Here is a 22,723-nt window from a genome sequence, read left to right as displayed (position 1 = left end):
AGTGGGGGACACTTTAAAGAGGCAAATACACTTGTTTTTTTCCTTTTACACTATGGAGGAACTTTGGTTCTACTCGTTCGTGAATGTTGTAAAGAAATGTGCATGGTGAAGATGAGTGTAATGATTTAATTAAATTTTTGGACTTACTTATTTTCACATATCATCCGCTCTTTGTACGCCCATATCATCACCTCTTTTCACTAGGTTCAAAGTGGCGTGTCAGCTCTTATAGATACAACATAATATTGTATCCGAGTTTCTCATGATAAAACTGTGCCGATCGCTGCGAGGGCCATGCGCATCCCCAACGGTGGGGGCGTCTGTTATGCCTACAGAGCAGCAAGACACCGTACCAGCGGAACAGCCCATTTACCTGAAACCAAGTCGAAGTAAGTACCGTAAACCCAGCTTCGTTTTTCCACGTATGAGGGATCATCTCCCATCTTACGCCTATAGGGCACCCTCGCTCAGCACGGCCTCACCAATGTTCTGTATAACGTCTCCTTCGTGTGAATATTATGCCCTACGTCTGCCACTGTTGAAGGCTGGATTCAAACGACTCCACACACATTTAGCGCCGAAAATCCCCAGTAATCTACTCTGGGGGCGCTCATTGATGATTCGGCCTACGGCACCCATTAAGACAGACGCGGGGAACACTGGAGGTGCTGTCCAACTCACATCTCCACATATTATGGGTGTAGAAGGAGTGAGCAGCACCGAAGCATTGCAGATGGTTTGTGCACATCAGCGTTTTAATCACTTTCCACGCACCTACAGTACACTCGGCTGTAAACTGGGTTTGGCGCAACGGCTTCACCGTGTAAAGAAGTCACTTGAAAGGGAAGGGGTGAAGAGAGACGTATTTGATTTCTTCCCCCAAACATGGATATTCCCCGAGCAGAAAGAATCTCTCATGAAGGCAATGGATCAAGCAAGACCCACGCAGCGCTTCATTTGGAAACCTGCGAGGGGAAGCTGTGGAAAAGGTATATTTGTTTGTCCCGGAGGGGAAAAGAACTCCGTGCATTGGAAGCGTGTTCTGGAGAAGATGGAGCGACGCGTCTTAACGAGCCCATCGTTGGTGAACCGCAGTTATGTGGTGCAGGAATACGTGGATGACCCACTGCTCTTGGAGGGGCGTAAGATGGATCTTCGCCTCTACGTTGCTGTTACTAGTTATGACCCACTTACGGTGTACCTTCACGATGAGGGATTAGTTCGATTAGCCGTTCAACAGTATAACGAAGGCGCACCCGATGAGGCGACCCGATGTGACCCTGTGGAGGTCTCTTTGTCTCATTTTGACCCATTTCGTGACTTGACGAACTACTCAATTGGACGTAAGTGGGTAAAGAAGGGGAAGCAATTTGGATCTTCGGAAGAGAACTTAGAAGATGCTGATCTCATTGCAAGTGAAGAAAGACGTGATATTCAAGCACTACATTTGAAGAAAAGCATGGAAGAGCTTTGGAACCATATTGATTCGCTATGCCCTGTAGCACAACAGCGGTCGGTGTCAACAATCTGTGCCACGGAGCCACCGAAAATGCGAACGTCTGACCATGTGTGGAACAGTATTGCACAGGTAATCGTAAAAACACTGTTAGCTGTCAAATCAACAATGTCGAAAGGAGTTAAAAGCAATCTCTCACCTGGAAGCTTTTTTGAGTTGTACGGTTTCGATATGATGTTAGATTCGAGTCTGAAACCATGGCTTGTTGAAGTCAATACGCTACCATCTCTCGCCAGTACATCTACATTCGACTATACCGTTAAAACCAACATTATTTCTGACTTACTAAATCTCGCCATGATCGAACCTTTTGAGCGGCCCTTGGAGTGTCTCAAGGGGGTAATTGACGAGCAACGTCTACACTCTATGGGATTGTGCGACTCTCTTACGTTAGAAGCTGCGGAATCGGTGCATCGTTGGAAGGGCCATCACCGGAGCCATTATAATCCCACACAACTGGGGGATCTGGAGAAGAGGGAAGAAGTGTGGTTGCGCCTGCAGGATGAACTGGCGTACTGCCGCGGCTTCCGTCGAATCTTTCCGCCACTTCTCACCTCCCACTCAACATCTTTTCCTCTAGCTGATGTGGATGTCTTAGCACCGCATGTTAATTTAACCAAAGCCGATATGTGGGCATTGGAGGCTTGATTACAAAAAAAAATGTTTTCACCCTTGTATAAAGCGATTCTGCGGGAACGAAAAGGGGTAGCAGCTGATCTTTCTGTGGTGTTATTTGGTAATGAGGTTACTATTTCATAGAATATTTAGATTTACGTGAAGTAGTAGTGAATTATCGGGTTCGCTCATTTTTTAAGGGGAGGAAAGAGGGGTGCCACAAAAAAAACGTGTAAAGACGATTTTTTGATACATTTTTTTTTTCACGTTAGGGTAACGGAGGGGTGTGAACACACTTTGTACTTTAAATTTCTTCGCACGAAGAAAAAGGTGATACTCCACTGCTTAATTAAAGTATCAGGGACGTAATTATTTGTAAAGTGAATGATGCGTGGAAGTGTGCCTATATGCGGATCCGTCGTGTTGGACGAACTCTTTCGTGGCTAAGCATACCCACAAACGCCCACGTTCATATTATGTTTGTTTATGATTTTTTTTTCAGAATTAAAGAGGAGGAAAAAACGTTAAATATTTGTTGTCTTTTCTTTTCTTTATGTCCGTGCTTGTGCGAAGGTAAGTACTGAAACACTGGGCTTGAGGAGCAATTCCACAGCCTATGGATGATTCGGATCCCCCACGAAAGTCATTGCGGGGGATGACGCCTGAGGAAGTTGCCGAACTTCTCGCGGAGTATGGCGCTAGCGGCCCATTTGATGATCTGCTTGACATCCAAGCTGTTTCCAATAGTGTCTTTGACTATGGCGGCCGAGACGTTTTCCTCACAGGAACCAACGCGGAAACGGAGGCTGAAGTCGAAAACGATGCCGATGGAAAGAAGCCCGTTGCTGCTGATGTGGATCACACATGGCCTCTTGAGTCTGTAGTGATGCACTATACAGACATTATATCTTCGTCCACAGCTCAACCCCTTTTGGAAGAGGTGAATAAATTGCTTGGGGGTGAAAGTTCTTCCGTATCACTGACGGTTGGACCCGTTGATGATGGTTCGTTAAGGTATGGAACGCGGAACGTCATGGATGATGGTTTAGGCATTGATGATTTGGATATGTTCAATTTGACGCGTTCATGTTTACGCTCCAACGACGACACAGAACTCTTAAAGAAGCTTGATGGAATGCTGGAGGAAGCAGATCGCTTTCTCGCAAGTCGGAAGAAGCAATATATAGATCCAATGGATGAAACATTCTTGATGGAGAGGAATCGCGCATTTGAAGAAGAGGAGCGCCTGTGGAACCCAGTTCAAAGGGATGATGACTCTAGTGATGATGATGATGATGATGATGACGGCAGTGTAAGTCTCTCAGCAATTAGGGCTATTAGAGCATTTGGAGAAGAAAGGAAAGTGATCGATGAAGAACGTGATTATGAAGGGGGGGAAACACTTTTTTCCTTTGAGTACGGACCCACACTGGAGGAACAACAAATTCTGTTGGAATGGGACAACGCAGTAAGGGATTGTGAAAAGCGAGCAGAAAGTGTCACCCAATTGGAAGTGGACCCTAATTATGCACCAAAGTTGATACGTAATGGAGGCATGCCAAGTTCTGCAAGTGCGCTTGATTTAGACACAATTTCTACCGAACAAGATGAGAAAAAAATGTGCATACATGCCTCTCCTGCTTGGGAGGAGGAACAAGCGACGGTACTGCAATCCATTGCAACTATAGAGGCGAGGGACAGCGACTTAGAGGCAGCTGCATCAAGGCAGCTGGAGTTGCATCATCGAGAGCGTCAGCAGCAGCTTCAGCTTCCACGAGCGAATCATGGTAGGCTTGTGTTTGAGAGTTTCACAAAGCGGGTGGATGATTTATTACCCCCAGGAGAACTGGAAGTGCAGATTCGTGGTATTCTTGCCATGGAAGGAGAAAGTGTAGACGTGACAGCGGTTGGGGAGCGGTGTGTTTCTAGCGCGGAACGGAGTAGAAAAGTGGCTGGACGCGAAAGCTTTCGGCTCATATGCGAGGAGCGGGAGACATTGCTAATGGGAAAAGAAGACCTTAAGGCCGCCCAGGAGTGGCGACGTCGTCTTGAGGAGCAGGAAAATACCTTGGCGAGCGCGATCGCAGACTTTATACGACGCGAGGAAACACTGCAAAGACAAATTGTCGAAGAGGAAGAAATATCCTTTCAGCAACTTTGTGGGAAGGAACGAGATGACGTTGCAGCGGTTACTCAGGTGCAAGTTACTCGCCAGCGGCAGGCACTGGAAGCAGATCTCGGTCGGGTTATGGAGGAGCATGAACACATCCGCTGTGAAATAGTTGCAAGGGAGGAGGAGGTCGCTGGTGAAATGTATCAGGAAGCACAACGTGCACTTCAGGGTCTTCGATCCCTGCGCAAAAAAACCTTGCAGAAAATATCAGATTCAATGTTGGGCTGCAGCAATGGCAGTATGGAAAGTTGTGGTAATCAGAATCACAGGATTCTCCACACTCGGAATATCGCCACGTTCACAACGGAGGCATCGTGGCGACGCTCGTCTGAGACCCTAAAGGCGTGTGGTGAATCCTTATCTGCTCTAAAAACAGGTCTGGCCGCTCAACTTGGTATTGGCAACTCACTTCGCATAAAAATGCTTTTAATGGAACGATGCTTTGGAGAGAAATGGTTGAAAGAGTACCATCAGGATATTAACGATACTTTGGACCTACTTAAAACTCAGTTACGTGCTGATGATTCACATTCCTGTCGAGTGGAGCCACCACCGGGAAGCCGACCCGCAACGGCAGGCTCTTCCAGCTCCCTCTCCACTGCAAACAATCATTCAACACCATTATTGGGCGACAGAGACACGAATTTAAATGGTCATACAAGTAACTGTTTGAATGCTCAACTTGCCAGGCGGCTTCAGCCTCTCGCTTTGGGTGGTGGGAGGCTTGATGCTCGTGATGTTGCGCAGCGCTGTCACTCGTTGTCTTTTGCTTTGGAGCACATTTCTGATATCGACTTCTCTAGTCTTGCAACTCTCACAGTGCCATGCGCAGAGGCAGGTTCCACATCGATAACTTCTTACGTGAAGGAACTCGACTTGGGTGGTAACGCGCTCCAGCAGCTACAGCTTGATGATGCGTTGCGGGTGTTTCCCTCGCTTCGTAGCCTCAATGTAAACGATAATAAAATCCGTGATATTAGGTGTCGCGTCGCGCCACTCCGGGGTGTTTCAGAGGCTCAAGCGAACTCCGTGGCGCAGTCAGCGAGAGTTACGCGTCTAGACATATCTGCAAATGCGCTTGATAATGTTGAAGCTGTGGGTAAACTCCTCTCGTACCACCTCCGAACGCTGCTTATATTCTCTAATAAGGTGGAATCGTTGTTGCCACTGGCTCAGTGCACGCGCCTTGAGTGTTTGGAGGCGAGTCGCAACTTGGTCACATCGTTGGTGGAACTTAAGCAGCTCCGCCTGCTGCAAACTATTGACTTAAGTGACAACCGTATCGAAACCATAGATCCCATTGCTCATCAAGTGTTGTTGCAGAACCTATACTTGTCACGAAACAAAGTTCGAGATGTTCCGCCCACGCTATCGCTTGGTTTTCTCCGTCAACTCTTTTTAAATGGAAATGCTCTTGTTGCATTATCTGACGAGAGCTTCTGCTGGTTTCCCCTGCTAACGGTGCTTCACGTGGAAAACAATAACCTACGCGATGTGTCCGGGCTTCGGCACTGCCCACGGCTCACCACAGTAAATCTTTCGTTCAACCAGTTGCAGCGCATAGAAGATCTGCTGCCGCTAACGGCATGCCGGATGGTACAGGTGCTGTCGGTGAATGAGAACCCCTTTTCAGCAAGGCAAATGGACGATAACAGTTTGGGAAAGAATTTGGATAAAGTTAGAAACAAACTGCTTGCGTGGTTTCCGCACCTTTCCGAGTTGAACAATGAAAAGGTGTTGGAGGGGCACCGTCAGATATCTGAAACTGAGGAGTTCTCGTCTCTTATGCCGTATTGTGTCGCTCGCCGGCTCCGATGGAGAGTCACAGAAGATAAACCCGCTGACATGTGGGATTGGCCAGTGTCTGTTTCAGCAGATCACATGCGTCAATTCTGCGGTCTCATGAGTTGTTGGGGTTGCGAACGAGGCCCACTCGACACCTACGCGGATCTGTTCAAAGCTTTGGAGAGCGACATTTTTCTTACCTCTATGCAACGCGAGCAGGATGATCTCTGCACCATACGTAGGCGCCGATATCATGATGCGGTAAGCGTAGAGGAAGATTTAAAAAAACGATTACGCGACTCGAAGCAAAGCCTTAATCCAATAACACAACGTCTTTCTGACAGAGTGGAAGTTCGTAACCGTCGTGAGTCAACAAAAATGATGGAGCAACACCTAATTCAGATGGAGCATGTGCCCCGTGTGCGAGGGAATATCCATATAGTCGACGCTCTCTACACCCAACGGGCTAATGCTTATAAGGAAATGAGAGCGAAAAAGTTCATATGCAACTGGATGTACGGTTGCTTCCTTGTAAAGAAGGCCAAAATGGAACTAGAAGAACTAAGGAATTCCTACGAAAATGTTCAGAGGCGGCGCCTTGAAGTGGCTGCACGTACCATCCAACCGCTGTGGCGTGGGGCTGTTGTTCGTTCCCGCCTCAAGCGTATTATGAAGTCTAATCTGGAGGATGATGACGATAATTTTAAGCCGGTATCTCTTGATTTCCTCGATGATGCAACAGCTGAATACGACGGAGTTGGCGCGGTTCTTCAGCGCGTTTTGGAGAACCGCGGAGCGGAACTCAACATCACATTCGATTGTCATTTAACAAGTTTTGCAAATAAGGATGTGCCACCTCGTACGAATTCTGCGGGGCAGATTCGTGTCAGCAATACACACAAGCTTTTGGATACCGTAAAACGTCCGGACAGCCAACCGCAGGTGGAGCGTGCACCACCTTCGAACGGCGGCGATGATTTGAATGAGTTTGTTTCCTCGCATTTTGAGCGAAGGCAAAAGAAGATAGAACGCTCCCGACGAGAAGAGATGCAGCGAGAGTTTTTGAAGGACCCTCTCAGAATCAAAAGAGAGCTCCAGAGAAGGTGAAGGGAATCCATTTGTTAGGCAACGGCAGTTACTGAGATATGGTTGGCGTGTGTGTGTGTGTGTGTGTGTTGTGGGAGGGGAGACAAATTCTTTGTGACATGCGTGTCAGAGCTGCGGTTCACGTGTCTTCACTATAACCTAGCTGAGGCGATGGGAACATATTGAATTCCATTTTGTGCACTTCTATAAAAATTCAGTGTATTGTTTCCCGTTATTTTTTTTTCTGCTTCTCATACAATATGATTTCCAAGCGTACGCTCGAGCATTTACCCTTGTTTTGCGTGTGGCTGGTTACGTTGTGCAGGTTTGCTTCTTTGCCTTTTCCCAACATTCTATTCTTAGAGAAGTTTGGCAAATTCTTAGGGTCTTACTTCCCGCATGTGATGACTGACATCTCGTTGAAAGGATGCCAAAAGGGAACATAAAAGGGAAACGTAACGGGAAAGAAGCGGTGTATCACATGTTCTTGCATATATATATATGTGTGTGTGTGTGTTTGCGGTGTCCCATATCAAATGGTCATGAATGCGGTTCTCGAGTATGGGGATATTTTTGTTCGCCAAATTTATCCCTTTTTCTCTGAAGGGTACTAGAGAGCATCAATTAACTGCTTATTTCTATAAGATTCATAACACCCGAATGTTATCTGTGATGTGGTTGCTTTTTTTTTCTTGTAAATATCATGGAAGTCTCTTGGGATATGGGAATTCCCAAGGGAAGTAAAAAGGTCATTTTACCTTTATTATCCACGATGTTGTCGTTTAAAACGTTCGTGAGGTTGTAACAAGAGAAATTCGAGAAAATTCTTATGATCTCCTCGCCATTGTCGTTGATAGTGTGGTGTACTTCAATTATATATATTTTTGAAGGTGTGTGTGTGGTTTGTTTTTAATTAGCCTTAAAAAGGTAGGAGACTTTTGTTTTTTCTTGCATGACACTGTAATCGTTGTCAATGCCATGAGTGCCCTTGTTTCCTTTATTACGTTTCATATCTACTTTTTTGTTTGTTTTTATTACTATTCTTTATGTTTTGTAGTAAAAGTAAAGTTCACAGAAAAATAAGTATCGGAGCGCAAATATCTTCTGTCATTAGTATTCGATTCTTTGACTGTGCTTGCCTTTTTTTTAAAAAAGAAATTGCTGTTTGTCTCTTGAGTACGTTATTCCTGCACTCTTGAACCTGGGCGTTTGTTGCAGTTTACGCCGGTACGGTGCGGAGGTGGTGGTTGACACGTCTGTTCAATGCGAATCGTAGCTCCGTTGGATGGTTCGACAGCCGCGGCGTTTTGCGATAACAAAGTCACGAATAGCCGCTACACCGTTTGGAATTTCTTGTTTCTGAACTTTTATGAGCAGTTTCGGCGTCCGGTGAACTTTTACTTCTTACTTGTGGCATCACTAAAGTTTATTTCCATCGTTGCTCCGGTCAATCCGCTTTCAACCCTACTGCCACTGGCACTGACGTTTTCCCTCACTGCAATAAAGGCGGCAAGGGACGATATTAAGCGTCATAAACAGGATGCCATATACAACAAGAAAGAACGGAAAGTCCTCAACAGGGAAGCAATGACATGGGAGACACGCACGAACCGCAGCATTCGGGTTGGAGATGTGATCCTACTTCGCGAAGGCGAAGATATTCCGTGTGACGTGGTGGTACTGGCTGCAACGAATCCTATAGTGTATATAAGGACTGACAATCTTGATGGTGAGCTTGATTTGAAACCGCGGGATGTTGTTGCTCCTCAATTATCCAGTGATCACAGGGGAGGCGACGATGTGCCCAATGCCATTGCTCATCAGTTGCTTTCTGTTGATGATAGCTGTGCATCGATTGTGGGAAAGTTGGGCCAAATGCGCGTCACGTGTTCTGATCCCTCCCCTATGATCAACTGTTTCGATGGGGTTGCAGAGTTCTTTTTCTCCAGATCACCAGCGGCTGAGACTGTGGCGGCGAATAACAGCGCTCCGATGCGGGTTTCCTTATCTGAGAACAATATTTTACCTCAATCGTGCGTATTGAAGAACACAAAAACAGCAATTTGTTTAGCAGTATATACGGGAGAGGATACTAAATGCTGCTTGAATAAGCGGAACCCAAAGGTAAAGTGGGCCCAAATCGACCGAGATATATCAAAGTATGCTATTTTCGTCTTTATTTTCCAAATAAGCTGTGGTTTTTTGTTTGGGGCTGTAGGTTACCTCATGAACAAAAATGTGGAAAAAACATACTGGTACCTTCCGATGACAACGGGTGAAGATGGGCTCGCCTTCGGCATTTATACTCTTCGTTTTTTCCTCTTGACAACCGTTTTCATACCAATTTCATTCAAATTCGTTACGGACATGTCCAAATACTACTTTGCATTGGTTATTGAAAACGATGTGGCCATGCACCACGATGGTGAATGGTGTAATGTGAGGAACTCCAGCATTGTGGAGGACCTGGGGCAAGTGGACTACGTGCTTTCGGACAAAACAGGTACGCTAACGCAAAATGTAATGGAGTTTCTGTTTGCAACGATAAATGGTGAGCGAAAGTGCCTGGCGCCAGTAGAAGCGGAAGAGGTGCAGGTCTCTTGTGGAGAGCATGTTCTACACTTCGGACGTGTTTTGTCGTTGTGTAACACTGTAGAAGTTGTCTATGATGACGTTAGCCAAGAGATGACTCAGAGTGGCTTATCAACTGGGTGTGGTGCAGTAGGGACGATGCGTTATCAAGCAGCATCACCAGATGAAGTGGCACTGTGTAATGGGTGTGAGAAACTGAACGTGAGACTCGTTGCACGGGATGCGACCACTGCGGCGGTGGAGGTGAACGGTATTAAGGAGGAGTGGTTTGTTCATTATGTGTTTGCGTTCGCATCGGAGTTCAAGACAATGGGTGTTATTGTTGAGGAAAAAAGCACCAATGCGATATATTACTTCGTAAAGGGGGCGGATGACCGCATTCTTGAGATGGCCCTCGATGAGAATTCTTCCACTGGAGGGCCGCAGTGGGGTAAAGGGGAGCGAATGTCTTCGAAAGCTGCCATTCTTGCTGAAGTAGAACATTATGCGGTGTTTGGTTTGCGCACGCTTCTAGTCGCTGAGAAGCGCCTAACAAGGAACGAGCTTGATGAGTTTTTGGAGAAGGTGAGAGAGGCGGAACTTTCAATGAATAACCGGAAGGAGGAAATCTATAAGCTGCGTTTGGAGATGGAGAACTCCGTGACTATCTTGGGTGTGACCGCCATAGAGGACAAGTTACAGGATCATGTGCCTGAAACTATCCGGAGTTTCTTGCAAGCTGGTATTAAGGTATGGATGCTTACTGGTGACAAGGTACAAACGGCTGAACAAATTGCACTAACCTGTTCTTTGTGTTCACCGGGTGATTGTGTGCTACGTGTACTCGCAGATAAGTTAGATGCCTTTGAATCTTGGGAAGGGTACATGGAATCACTTCTGCAGTTCTCAAAGGGCGTGATGATGGATGTACAGTATGGTGATGCTGGCTTCCCAACAGGGTCTAGTAGTGATCCAGCGGTGGGTGAAAAAGTGTGTGCGATGGGGATGATGCAAAAACGAAACGGAAGTGTGACAACAGAAACAAATGAGAGTGCTGATGTGAATCCACTGTCAACCGGATCTTCTTACGTGCTAGTGATAGAAGGTGGTCAGGTGCTTGAAAGAATCCTGACGACACCATCGCTGTTAAAGTTACTAACTGAGCTGAGTGAAAACTGCGCCAGTGTTATCTGTGCACGCACGACGCCCAAGCAAAAGGCAGCTGTCACGCGCCTCGTTCGTTCCCGTGGATTCATCACTCTTGCAGTTGGCGATGGTGGTAACGATGTGGCCATGATTCAGGAAGCGCAGGTGGGTGTTGGGATTACGGGGCGGGAAGGGAAACAAGCGGCTCGTGCAGCGGATTTTAGCATTTCTCGATTTTCCGACCTTCGATCGCTTGTTTTCGTTCATGGACAGCTGGCATACAACCGTACGGCGTTCGTCATTAAGTATAGCTTCTACAAGTCGGTATTAATTGGCATAATTCAATTGGTGCATAATATCTTTCACACCCATTATTCTGGTGGTAGTTTTTGGGATGGTTTTGGACTAACTCTTTGGAACGGTCTGTATTCACTTCCACAGACGATGCTCTACTGTCTTGATCGAAAGGTTCCACGAAGAGTTCTTGAACAAACTCCTGCTCTCTACAAGGTGACCCGCAGCGGTGTGGATCTGGGTGTTTGTCAGTTTTTTGGGTCGTTCATTTTCCGTGGAGTGTTCCAATCTATCTTGGCTTATTTCCTTGTTTTAAGTGTGCATGGGACGGGATTCGCCTCCCCAAATGATGCTGGTCAAAGCGCAAAGGATGTGGCATTCACCCTAACATATGCCATTTTAATCCTATTGCAAGTGGTAACTGTCCTCATGGAATCACACACTGTTACGGCATTAAATGCGATTTTTATCTTCGGAATGCCAGTAGTATACGTTGCAGCCAACATGATTTACTCTTCCCTAGAGAGTTTTTATTACTACGGTGTGTGGAAGAAAACAACGGATATTGTTTCATTTTTGACATGTATTGCAGTGGTGAGTGCCTTGGTTGTTCCTGTGCTTGGTGTCTTGACTCTTATCAAGATTTGGCGCCCCGATCCGCGAGATGTTATGCGCTCGGCAGAATTACGACGTCAAGCGAATGACCCATTGGCTGTGGAGAAACGAGCGAGTGTCTCGCGTCTCTCCCGCTGCTTATGGTGTGTCCCAGAGGAGCCATCCACGTATGTCACAGTTGTACTTGCAGATGATGAACTGACGATAAGGAACGCAAACTCTGTGTAGAAACCGTGGTTTACGTTTCGTGGAAAGGAAAAGGGATAATAGTGATAGGGCTTCGTTTCGTTACATTATTTTGTAACATTCTTTTAATAATTTTGCTTGGCGCCCCCTGAACCACCACCGCTGACTCTACCTGTGATTTCACACTTCGGTTTTGCTCAAATTTAAACTCGGTGCTTTTACCTTTCTGCTGTCACTCCACAGCTCCCTGGTCTAGCGTTTATTTATTTATTTATTTTGTTATAGGAGGTCGCACTATTATTAGTTGATGATCGCTTTGTTTTTTGATTCCTGTTTGATACTGTTTATTGGCGTCATCATCTTTGATTCCTTGCGGTTTACTCTTTTGTGTTGTATTCTTTCTGTTGTTTTTCTGCTTGATTTCCTTTGGTGCACTAAAAAGAAAGTAAATAAACAATAAAAAAGGGGGCTCTGAGGATGCTAATGGTTGTCATTAGTTGAGGGTAGTGAGGGAAAATTAAGGAAAGCGAGGAAAGAGAATGTAGATGAATGCAATTCTTGCTGTTAGTTTCATTATTAATATTATTATAACAAAAAAATTGCTACATAACCGTCTATTCATTCATTTATTCGCCTGTTTATAGCAAATTTACGTGTATTTGTCTATACATGTGCAGAAAATATAAGTAAGTTAGGAGCAGGAGGTACAATAGCAGAAGGGTTTTGAGAGGAAAAGCACTGGTTTGATATAGCATGCCACGTCGTGTATAAGGATAAATAAAACTGAAAAGTGCAATCGAATTAGCGGGTGGATAATGGTGGAATTTTTTTAAAAAAGAGAAGAAATAGTTGTCACGAACATTCGTCTTAACCTTTTTTAAAAAAATAAATAAAAACTCCCTTTTTCTTTCTTTATTTTTGTTTCTACTTAATGTTGATTATGGTAAAGTCAGGTTTCGTTTTGTATTGCATCCGACGCCAAATTGCCGGTGAACCGGAAGCAAATAAACATAAACATACGGAAATAGGATTCTGAGGTGTAAGAGGTCAAGGTGACGAAAGAGATAAATATATTTAAGTGGGCAAATTGGTTCTAATTGTGATATATATATATATATATATATATTTTTATGTATTTATGCACCAAAAGTTTTTATATCACGAGGAACATAAAGCTTATGAAACATTTATTAAACCAGTGGTTAGTAACGGAGAAATAAGGGAGGGAAAGGAAAAAAAAAAGAAAATTATGGCAGGTTTCCAACTGAACGCTTCACTTGTCGCTTTTTCTTTTCCTTTTTTCCCCCTGCGTGCTACTATTTCTCTCTTATTTACCTCTTAAACATCTGATTATACGTTTCCTTACCTCTACACGTGAGAGAAGGCGGCAATTTCCCCCTCCGCTGCCGACTTTGCAACTGAATTATGCCTGTTTGGCACTGAAAGAAAAAATAGGTATTATTATTATTAGTGTTGGTAAATGTGAAACAACAGGAAAAAAGAAACTTGATATGGTTACTGTTTTTTTTTCTTGTACGTTTCGCTGTCATTTTGTTGTTTGTTTTTGTTTTTGTCGTTGAAGTTGATGGCAGTGTGTAGGGGTGTTTTGTGGTTACTTATGTCTTCAACATTGTATTGCTGACGATCCTTAAGGAGAAGAAAGGAGGAAAATATTTATGTTTTTGTTTTTAAGTATCCGTGGGAGGGTGTGGGTGGAGAGTGGAGGGAAAGCAGAAATAAAAACAAGAATGAAGTCGAAACGTTAAGGTAATGACTAATTACGGGAAAGACTATTAAAAAAAAAAATTAATCATATAAAATTCGAAGAGTCAACTTTTTCCCTTTTTTTTTAGTTATGTGGTAATGAATAATGTTTTCAACCACTAGTTTGTTTGAATAACGCTGGGATGAATAATTATTCTTGTAAATTCGTTGTTTTGTTCGGTTGTTTGTCGAGAATGACAAATCCCTTCCGACGAGTGGTTGTTTTTCCCAACTATTTGAACACACAAATATGGCATTGCTACAAGTTGGGCATATCAACAGAAGTAAAAAAAAATAAATAATTAGTAAATAAATATAAACATATATATATATTTGTTTGGTTGTCGGCGTTTCCTTTCGTTGTACCTGCTTTCGACTTCTTCTATTTTCCTTTTTTTTTTTACGTTTTCTGCTCGTTCTTCCCCTCCCCTCCCCTCCCCTCGTGTTGTTGCTATTGTTTTGATTGTGGATGGTTTCCATCTCCGTTTTTACAATATTGGAAAGGAACAGAAAGAAAGGAAGAAATAACCACAGCAATAGTCGAAACAATGTATACATAAATATGCGTAAATATAATTAAATATTTATCCTCTTCATCTAATTCTACTTAAGGTGCGGATTGTTGTAGTGCTACTTTTTTTCTCCCCTCCTCCTCCCTGTTTTTTTTTAGAAAAGTACTCCCATCCCTTTCTTTGCACATATTATGAAATGTTTCTCCACATGGGTGGATTAGTGCAGATTCACTTGAGTTTTTTTTTTTGACCGTCAATTAGTATTAAAAGCAGTTTCATTTGCTGTAGATAATTTATCCCTAACAGTTTCTTTTGCTGTGTCATCTATTTTGTTTATTGTTTTTTTTAAAATCTGTACCCTCTTTTTATTAAATTATTGCTTTTACGCTTTATCATCCACTTTGATTAGAAAAGAAAAGAAAAAAAGGAAGAAACCCTTCTCAAAAAAGAAGGTAAATCTCTGGTAAGGCAAAACCGTGTTGAACTACGGAGTAGCATCGTTATTGCAGAAATATATTTCCATATTTGTATTAGTTCCTTGGCTCATATATTTGTTAAGGGTTCGTATTACTGAGTCACCACGCACCATCAAGCCCACAAACTCGAGAGCGGGTAAACGGTGGAGGTGTAAATTAAAAAAAATAAAAATAAAACAAGTAAGGAAGGATTGCTGCTTCTTATGTCGCTGCCAGCTCCTCAGTGTGGTGCATGTGGTGTTGCATTCGACAGTATTGAAGCCAGTCGCAAACATTACCAGTCTGATTTTCATGTGCATAACGTACGGATGCGAGTGGAAGGGAAGCGACCAGTTACCGCTCAGGAGTACAAACATATGCGTATAGCGGAGGGAATCGACGTGGACAATGACGGTGGGCCGTCTTTCGCCTGTAAACTTTGCAAGAAAACGTTCCATTGCGTGCAAACGCTTCAGGCGCATGTTCGCTCTACCGCTCATCTCATTAAAAAGGAGCAGCGAATCCTCGCTCGTGACTCTGATGCAGCAAGTGCCTTGACAAGCACATCATTGGGTAGTGCGGCGGTTGGGTTACATCGGCGCCATAACGCAAAGAGGCCGAAGGCTCTCAGCGAAGGTACGAAGAAAACGAAAGAGGTGAAGGTGCAACCGGAGGAGCGTGAGGAAGACGTGAGTGAAGTCCGTTGCTTTGCATGCGGTGCTCTTTCAGACAACGTGGAGGCAAACTTGGAACATCTTTTTAATGTTCATGAGTTCACAATTCCCCTACAGGAGAAATGTACAGACGTTGCAGGACTTCTTTCCTACGTGGCACGCAAAACGAACGGTCTGCTCTGCCTTGTTTGTGGGGAAAAGACAAGATCATTCGCATCATTAGAAGCGCTTAGGGCCCACATGCGTGAGAAAAATCACGACCGAATTATTCTTGGTCCTGAATACGATGAGTTTTATAGTATTAGTCTTGCCGATGTGGATGTGGGTGAGCGCCTCGATCTCAATAACATGGAACTGGTTGTTTCCGACAGCAGGCGCTGCGTACAACGACGGGAGGCGGAAGTCCCACGTCCACGCAAGAAAGATAGTAACGCGCGTATTGAACAGCATCGCTTACTTATCGCTGCTCAATACGAAACTCAAGTTGCTTTGCGTAGGGAAGAGCGTGAGGAAATGCGTGAGGTTCATAGGGAAGCGCATAAACTGTTGAAGCGACAGGATGCGCACTACCAGGAACATATGATGAAAGTCAGTCTACGAAGTAATAAGTTACATCCTAAAGGTTATGATGGTGAGGGTAGAGTGAATTAGTACCTTCCCTCAGAAGGAGACTCAGGGAAATGAATATCCCATCATCAATGTGAGTTGGGTAAGGTACAGTATTCGCATCATTCATCTTCTCTTTTGTCGTAACAATATATATATATATATATAATAATAATATACTTATTCGAATAAGTTTAAATCAATTGGGCCGTTGTTGCGAGGAGGGCCCCCGCGAATAATTATTTTTTCACCCCTGAACACTGGCCGTTAACGATCGTGACGTGTGGTAGTGGGGAAAATGCCTTTTGGTGCTATCATCAATGATGCGGTGGCTTCCACTTCGGTTACGGTGTGTGAGTGCCGAGTGAATGTGCGCGTTGAGGTTAGGGTCAAACCCGAATCGATTGTTTTCAGAAAACATCGATAGTCCGCTTAACAGAAAGAGATACGTGACTCGGTTGCTGTAATCGTCATTATATTAACTCCAATGAGTTTCTTCCCTTTTTCGTTACCTCTCACTTCTTTTTTTTTTGTTGCTGTATGGTAGTGACAGTATTTTTCTCTCGTACCCAACAGAATACAAACGGGGGCTTCTGTCGTTGTGGAAGATAGCAAAGGGAAACCATAGTGTAGTCTTTGAGCAACAGTATCAGTAGATAGCGGAAGAAAGCAAAGGGCTTTTTTATTCAGCGAAAAGGTGGTTGAACCATAGGAGTCAGTTTAGTATTAGTGTTGGATTGTATATAAAGTGGTAATTTGAGGTAGCGGATTTATAATGGTTCTCACTACTGTTGTGGGTGGGATCGGTACAACCTTTGAACGATTGCATAAAATTGAGCGACAGAAGCTCGCAGTGCTTCGTGACCCTCTAGTTCTTGTCACCGGAAGCATGGCGGGTTTGGCAGGACGGGCAGTGGCCCTTCCTTTTGATGAAGGAGGGAATAAAGGACCAAAAAGGGCACTGCAGCGGCGTGCCCCACAGTTTGGAATTCTCATGTGGTTTTATGTCCCCGTTTCTGCTCGGCTCCTTCCCGGTACCGAAGTTAACCCACCGTATAAAGCCTTTACGACTTTCATGATTGGTGCTGTTGCTGGTTTCGTCATGAGGCTCATATGTAACCCTATAAATCGTGTATCGGACGAGTGCCTACGCACTGGTGACAGTTTTAGGAAAACATGTCAGATATTTCGAAGCAAAACCATATTGCAATTCTTCTATACCACGCCTCCACTTATGGTAAATGCTGTTTACTTCGGCACTCTGCTGACTGTCTTTGAGGGATTACGACGTTTCTGCGAGCGCAACCGCATTTTACCTCTACGTGTGGAGAGGGATTCCAGTGGAAAAGAGATTATAAATTTTGTAAATCATTTCACCGTTGGTGTTGGACACACTGTTGTTGGCGGAGTGGCTGCGGCTGTGGCTTCTACCGTCTGTTATCCACTCTCTGCCCATTTTTACCAACAGACTGTTATTCATGACTCTGCAATCTGCAGGGGCCTTATGCCAACTTTACGGAAGGAGGTGCCAATGATGGCAGTTAGCTTCGGGGTCTTTTCTCTTTTACAGTCCCTTTTAGCACGCCATCATGGTCCCCGCGCGGGCTTTGGATATTGAAAAATGCGTGGGTCCGGGAAGATTAGTACTAGTCTTTGCTTCTGTAACGTTTATGGATGTGCTTTCATTTATATGCTTAGCGCCACCTTGAGCTTAATATAACCTGCCATTCCGCTGAAATACCCAGCATGTTTTCACAATATTTGTGCTATACCTACACAGTGTAGGGGAAGCTACGCGTGACATAAATATTAGCTGCATCTGAGGACTGAAAATTGCGCATCATCTAGTCACCATGATTGTGAATAAGTGGAATAACAACGAGTGTTAGGTGAACTCTTGATTACTGCAACTGATACCGTACATTGTTTCAGTTGTATTCTCACAGTACCACGCTGTGCTTCAGTTTCTGTTATTGGTATGAGACCTATTATTATTATTTTTTTTTTTTTGGGGGGGGGGTAGCATGTCGCTGTTCGAATGCCGCGCCTCCTCGTGTTTAACTGCGGACGATGTTATGAAATTGAAATTCTCTTTTTGTGGGGAGTGTGGGTGTTCGGTGCATCATCAATAGATTAACACTATCGAAGTAGCGGAGGGGTGATGGTTCTCCTTTTACTTATGATGTCTGTACTGACGAAGAAGGATATTTGATGTGAAATTAAAGAAGACAAAATGTGATCTTGAGGCAGAATATTTATTTACTACTACGATTCTCTATTTATTTATTTTTCTTTTTTGGTGTCACTTTCCCTTTTCTTGAATCTTTCAACTTTTCAATTCCTCATTGTGTAATAGTGCAGACTGTGGGGGGAATTAACGGCTTTGTCCGTGCTGCAACGGAAGGGAAGCGAAGTATTAACCAATGAACCAAAAAGAGGATCACGAGGATAGTCAAAAGCTGAATCCGCACCCGCCTTCGAGTGTGTTTACTTATGATCCGAGTAACAGTCAATCAGTTTTGTGGCATGAGGGTCCTGTGAGAGATGATCACAGTCATGGGGATGAACCGCCTCTAATTTTGAGAGTGAGAAGAGGGAGTAGTGAAGTTAGTAGTATCACGGGAATCATGGCTACGGATTACGCGATAGCTATCGATCAACCCTTTCAAATTCAAGGAGGCACCGGATTGTCACGGCGTATGAGTTTGAGGAGCCCTGGGGGCACTCCAGCCCCCAGCGATGAGATCCAGGAGGGAGAACCTCCAGCAAGGCATCAATTGTACCAAACTCCGAACATGAGCCAAACGACGCGATACTTCCTTGCTGATCCGCACGGTTTGCGGAGTGAGTCCGATACACAATGTTTAAACTCTTTAACCGGAAAGCACTGGGAATATTACTACCAACAGCCACCGCACTGTGACACAGACACAACAGTGGATGAGGATCATCTGTTACATCAGCCATCGCTTCTGGAACCGACGGTGAAGCATGTGACACGGTCGCGAGGGAACCGTAGTGGTTCATCTTCACCTGCATCCATAGAAATGAGGTCCACTTCTCTACGCTCATATACGGCAGTTGTGGAACCCCGACCGGAAGTTCATGCGGAATCCTCTGAAGAGAAGTTGGTGAGTGGTACGGTAGTGCGCCAAAGTGACGCTGCGACGGACGGAAATAGTGCCGTAGCTGAGAGAATGAAATATGAATCACCTGAAGACCCGCGTAACTACATCATTAACATCATAGCCAATAATGAACCAGGGCGCGTAACACTGCAGCTCATTCATGAAGAATTAAATTGGGAAGAGCGGTTTGCTGAAGCTAATGGAACAGTCCTCGAGTACCTACAAGGCTACCAGTCGATATTCGCCGTCTCTCCACTGGATGACCGTGTAACGATGCGCAAACCACTCAAAGCAGCCAAAGGACGACGTCGGTTGCGTGGCCACAGCGGTTACCATGCCATGTCAAACCGCATTGGGAGCGTCAGTTGCAGTTATGTAGCACGGAAATTCGATCTTGAGTTACTCTCTTCTCTATACAAGCGTCGTGGTTACCGGGCTGCGATTATTCATGACGTGTTGCATGTTTCTTCCTTTGATACGTTTGACCTCTTTTTGTTTCCCGGTGGTGTAGTGGTATGGTGGGGAATGAACCGTTGTGACCATTGGCTCGTAGAAGATGATTTTCTCTCTGCGGACCCCTCATTTGTGAATGAGGCCATACAGGAACGACACACACAAAAAAGTATTGATGAGTTGTTCCCAATGTGGCACTCATACGAGTTGGATGAAAACTACGATGCGACGACACAGTTGGGGAGAAGGCAAGCGCTGGATCGTTTCTCTACAAATCTGTGTTTTGATCATTATCTTATTCCTCGCAGCAACCCTCTACGATCTCAAGTTATGCTGACTGTGTCGTACGCCCTTGGTCGCATATCAGTGGTGGATTTTTTCGACAACATGACTCACAAGTTTCACAAGGAGGTGTTACAAATCCCTTCTGAGATTCGTGGTTTTTTTGACTACTTTTCGGCGCAGCAACAAATCACACGTCTCGAGGGGGAGTTGCACATAGCCAACATGGCAATCACAGAATTTTTTGACACTCCCGACTTTTTGTGGGAAATGGGGTGGCTTCATGATTATCACGAGATTGCCGAGCGCCAAAACTCTTCCGAAAAAATTTTTTCATGGTTCATCGCCAAAAGCGACGCCCTTCTTCAGCAACTGGCGAACATCAAGGGAAGGCGTCACCGACTTTTTATTTTGGGATCGGACGTGTTTTTGATTTTACTACTTGTAGCGGATGTCATATTCCTGATGACTTCATTTATATTGCGCTTATACTTTCCCCGTGCAGAGGACTGACTTACCGAGAAATCATGTGGCCCAACGAGGGCTCCCTTTCCATTGAACCCTGATAAGTGTTTGTGTCTCTTTGCTACTCGCGCCGGCTGAACAACCGATTGTTGATTCAATCCACCAGCGGCCATTTCCACCACTCTCAATCGCTGGAACCACTGAACCGCTTTGTTGCTTGTGATGGAACTAACACTTTCACGCGCTTCATCAATATAAAGCGAAAAAATATCTTGTGTTTACATGATGAAAGGAATTGCAATGATCGGAGGACATATAGTCTCTCTGACTGGAGGGAAATGAGTTGAGTTTTATTCTGAGTATCCGTGTGACTAAACCCGAGGCGTACCGTTTTCTCTGCAATAATGTTCACGACTAGGGCAATTTTATTTCCACCCGTTGGAAGAAACTAGTGTTTTTTTCTGTTGATCCACAATTCGTTTATACTCTTATTTATTCCGGTGTTTGTTTTTTCCTTTTTTTTTTCAACGAGTCTAGTGGTCCGTTCCTTTGTGGTGGCGACAATGAAGAGAAACAGTGCGCGAGAGGGAGATATCGAGGATTTCTTCTGCAACAGTTCCTTAAGTGCTCCTCGAGGGAACTGCGCACAAAATGTTAACAGTCGACGTCGTCGTGTCGTTCGCGAGGACTACGGGCCAGGAATCCCTGGAAATGCCACTATTTTTGTTCATACGTTTGGTTGCGGCCACAATGTAAGTGACGGTGAGTATATGGCTGGACAACTTGTGGAATCGGGGTACAACGTCACCGACGAATTTGGGCAAGCTGACGCCTATCTTCTTAATTCCTGCACCGTCAAGAATCCAAGTGAGGAACATTTTGTCAGTATGATGAATCGTGTGCGAGACACCGGGAAACCACTTATTGTCGCCGGTTGTGTCCCACAGGCGGACCCCACAAACAAACAATGGGGAGACGTAAGTGTTGTTGGTGTCAGAAGCATTGACTGCGTTAGTTATGTTGTTCAGGAGGCGTTGCAAGGTAACTGCGTGCGGTTGCTAGGTGAAACGGAGGACCAACGACAGTCGAATGAATCTAATGAACTCCCAGCGCTTGACCTTCCTAAGGTTCGTCGGAATAAATACATCGAAATTATTCCCATTAGTGTGGGCTGCTTAAATAACTGTACGTATTGCAAAACAAAGCAAGCTCGGGGGGACTTGCGGAGCTACCCAGTGGAGGTGATTGTCGATAGGGTGCGAGAAGTGGTGAGGGATGGTGTGAAGGAAATCAGACTTACATCAGAGGACTCGGGTGCCTACGGTATTGATATAGGTACGGATGTAGTTTATTTACTACGGGCCGTTGCGGTAGAGTTGGAGGGAACTGATGTGATGCTGCGTGTTGGTATGAGTAATCCACCTTACCTGTTGAGACATGTCGATGGCTTTGCGACTGTTCTGAAGCATCCAAACGTGTACGAGTTCGTTCATATCCCTGTGCAATCCGGTTCTGACAGCATTCTTCAAACCATGCTACGTGAGTATACTGTTGAAGAGTTCTTTATGTGCATCGACAGTATCCGCGCTGCAGTTCCGAAGGCTACAGTTGCCACCGACATTATTTGTGCCTTTCCCGGTGAGGGCGAATCAGAATGGCAGGAAACGATGGAACTATGCAAGAGAGCTAAGTTCGAAGTGATAAACATCACACGTTTCTACCCACGGCGGAACACCCCAGCGGCAGCCATGAAGCAGATCCCAACAGATGTTGCTAAACATCGTACCACAGAGTTAACTAACTTCTTCAATTCTTATCGTACGTTCGATTCGATGGTTGGTGAGGTGCACAACGTTACGCTACTAGAAACCGCACACGACAAGCACCATCTAGTTGGACATACGAAAAACTACGTTCAAGTACTTGTTGATCCTGCGCAAGCACGGATGGGGGAGAGCGTGGTAGTGGTCATTACATCAGCAACAAAGTACAGTGTGATGGGTCGGGTGTTGCGCAGCCGGTGGGAGCGCCTTTCAGCAGATGCAGTGGGATTCGCTACTGCTCCATTTAGAACCCGAAAAGGCCGGATTGCCTCTGCTTTGTTGATGGCAACAGCTGTGGGAACTGTGTTGCTTTACTGGTCGTCGACGCGCCGCAGGCGGTGCAAATAGGGAAGTTAAGTGAATGAAATGTCGTTATTTGTACACAGTGGCAACAAGTAGGTGCTTACAACCTTCTTGGTTAATCAACAGTTGCATAGAAATCACTAGGTTGTTTCTAAGTCCTTTCACGCTACCTTTCCTTCCCGTTGTTTTTTTTCCCCTGTTGGGTTTGTCGTTGTTCTTCACTGACAACAACTCTTTTTTTTTGTGAAAGTGATCCCTAAAGGAAACAGGA

The 22,723-nt window shown here is 44.8% G+C and overlaps 7 protein-coding genes across 7 annotated transcripts, besides 13 other annotated features; all 7 read left to right on the top strand.

The window, feature by feature from the left end:
- Positions 1–22,723: part of a sequence feature (sequence corresponds to BAC RPCI93-2N9) that runs on past both edges of the window.
- Tb927.6.3570 (tubulin-tyrosine ligase-like protein, conserved) lies at positions 263–2,164 on the top strand (the record flags this gene model as incomplete). The annotated part of the gene is made up of 1 exon (XM_840382.1): positions 263–2,164. One exon carries the CDS (start codon positions 263–265, stop codon positions 2,162–2,164), a length of 1,902 nt encoding a protein of 633 aa, XP_845475.1.
- Positions 2,748–7,196, top strand: Tb927.6.3560 (hypothetical protein, conserved; the record flags this gene model as incomplete). The annotated part of the gene is made up of 1 exon (XM_840381.1): positions 2,748–7,196. One exon carries the CDS (start codon positions 2,748–2,750, stop codon positions 7,194–7,196), a length of 4,449 nt encoding a protein of 1,482 aa, XP_845474.1.
- Positions 3,413–3,436: a microsatellite.
- Positions 7,244–7,265: a microsatellite.
- Positions 8,439–12,029, top strand: Tb927.6.3550 (phospholipid-translocating P-type ATPase (flippase), putative; the record flags this gene model as incomplete). Its single annotated transcript, XM_840380.1, has 1 exon — positions 8,439–12,029. The coding sequence occupies one exon, from the start codon at positions 8,439–8,441 to the stop codon at positions 12,027–12,029; it is 3,591 nt and encodes a 1,196-aa protein (XP_845473.1).
- Positions 12,560–12,588: a sequence feature (AT_rich).
- Positions 12,861–12,883: a sequence feature (AT_rich).
- Positions 13,090–13,127: a microsatellite.
- Positions 13,779–13,809: a sequence feature (AT_rich).
- Positions 14,037–14,086: a sequence feature (AT_rich).
- Positions 14,172–14,193: a microsatellite.
- Positions 14,319–14,339: a sequence feature (AT_rich).
- Positions 14,892–14,916: a sequence feature (AT_rich).
- On the top strand, positions 14,943–16,043 carry Tb927.6.3540 (zinc finger protein, conserved; the record flags this gene model as incomplete). The annotated part of the gene is made up of 1 exon (XM_840379.1): positions 14,943–16,043. One exon carries the CDS (start codon positions 14,943–14,945, stop codon positions 16,041–16,043), a length of 1,101 nt encoding a protein of 366 aa, XP_845472.1.
- Positions 16,147–16,177: a sequence feature (AT_rich).
- Positions 16,774–17,616, top strand: Tb927.6.3530 (hypothetical protein, conserved; the record flags this gene model as incomplete). Its single annotated transcript, XM_840378.1, has 1 exon — positions 16,774–17,616. One exon carries the CDS (start codon positions 16,774–16,776, stop codon positions 17,614–17,616), a length of 843 nt encoding a protein of 280 aa, XP_845471.1.
- Positions 17,985–18,008: a sequence feature (AT_rich).
- On the top strand, positions 18,422–20,374 carry Tb927.6.3520 (hypothetical protein, conserved; the record flags this gene model as incomplete). Its single annotated transcript, XM_840377.1, has 1 exon — positions 18,422–20,374. One exon carries the CDS (start codon positions 18,422–18,424, stop codon positions 20,372–20,374), a length of 1,953 nt encoding a protein of 650 aa, XP_845470.1.
- On the top strand, positions 20,890–22,497 carry Tb927.6.3510 (tRNA modification enzyme, putative; the record flags this gene model as incomplete). The annotated part of the gene is made up of 1 exon (XM_840376.1): positions 20,890–22,497. The coding sequence occupies one exon, from the start codon at positions 20,890–20,892 to the stop codon at positions 22,495–22,497; it is 1,608 nt and encodes a 535-aa protein (XP_845469.1).

This window comes from Trypanosoma brucei, chromosome 6, assembly GCF_000002445.2.
Source record: "Trypanosoma brucei brucei TREU927 chromosome 6, complete sequence".
Lineage (NCBI taxonomy): Eukaryota > Euglenozoa > Kinetoplastea > Trypanosomatida > Trypanosomatidae > Trypanosoma > Trypanosoma brucei.
The sequence above is the reverse complement of the archived record's forward strand: the minus strand, read 5'-3'. Positions and strand labels throughout refer to the sequence as shown.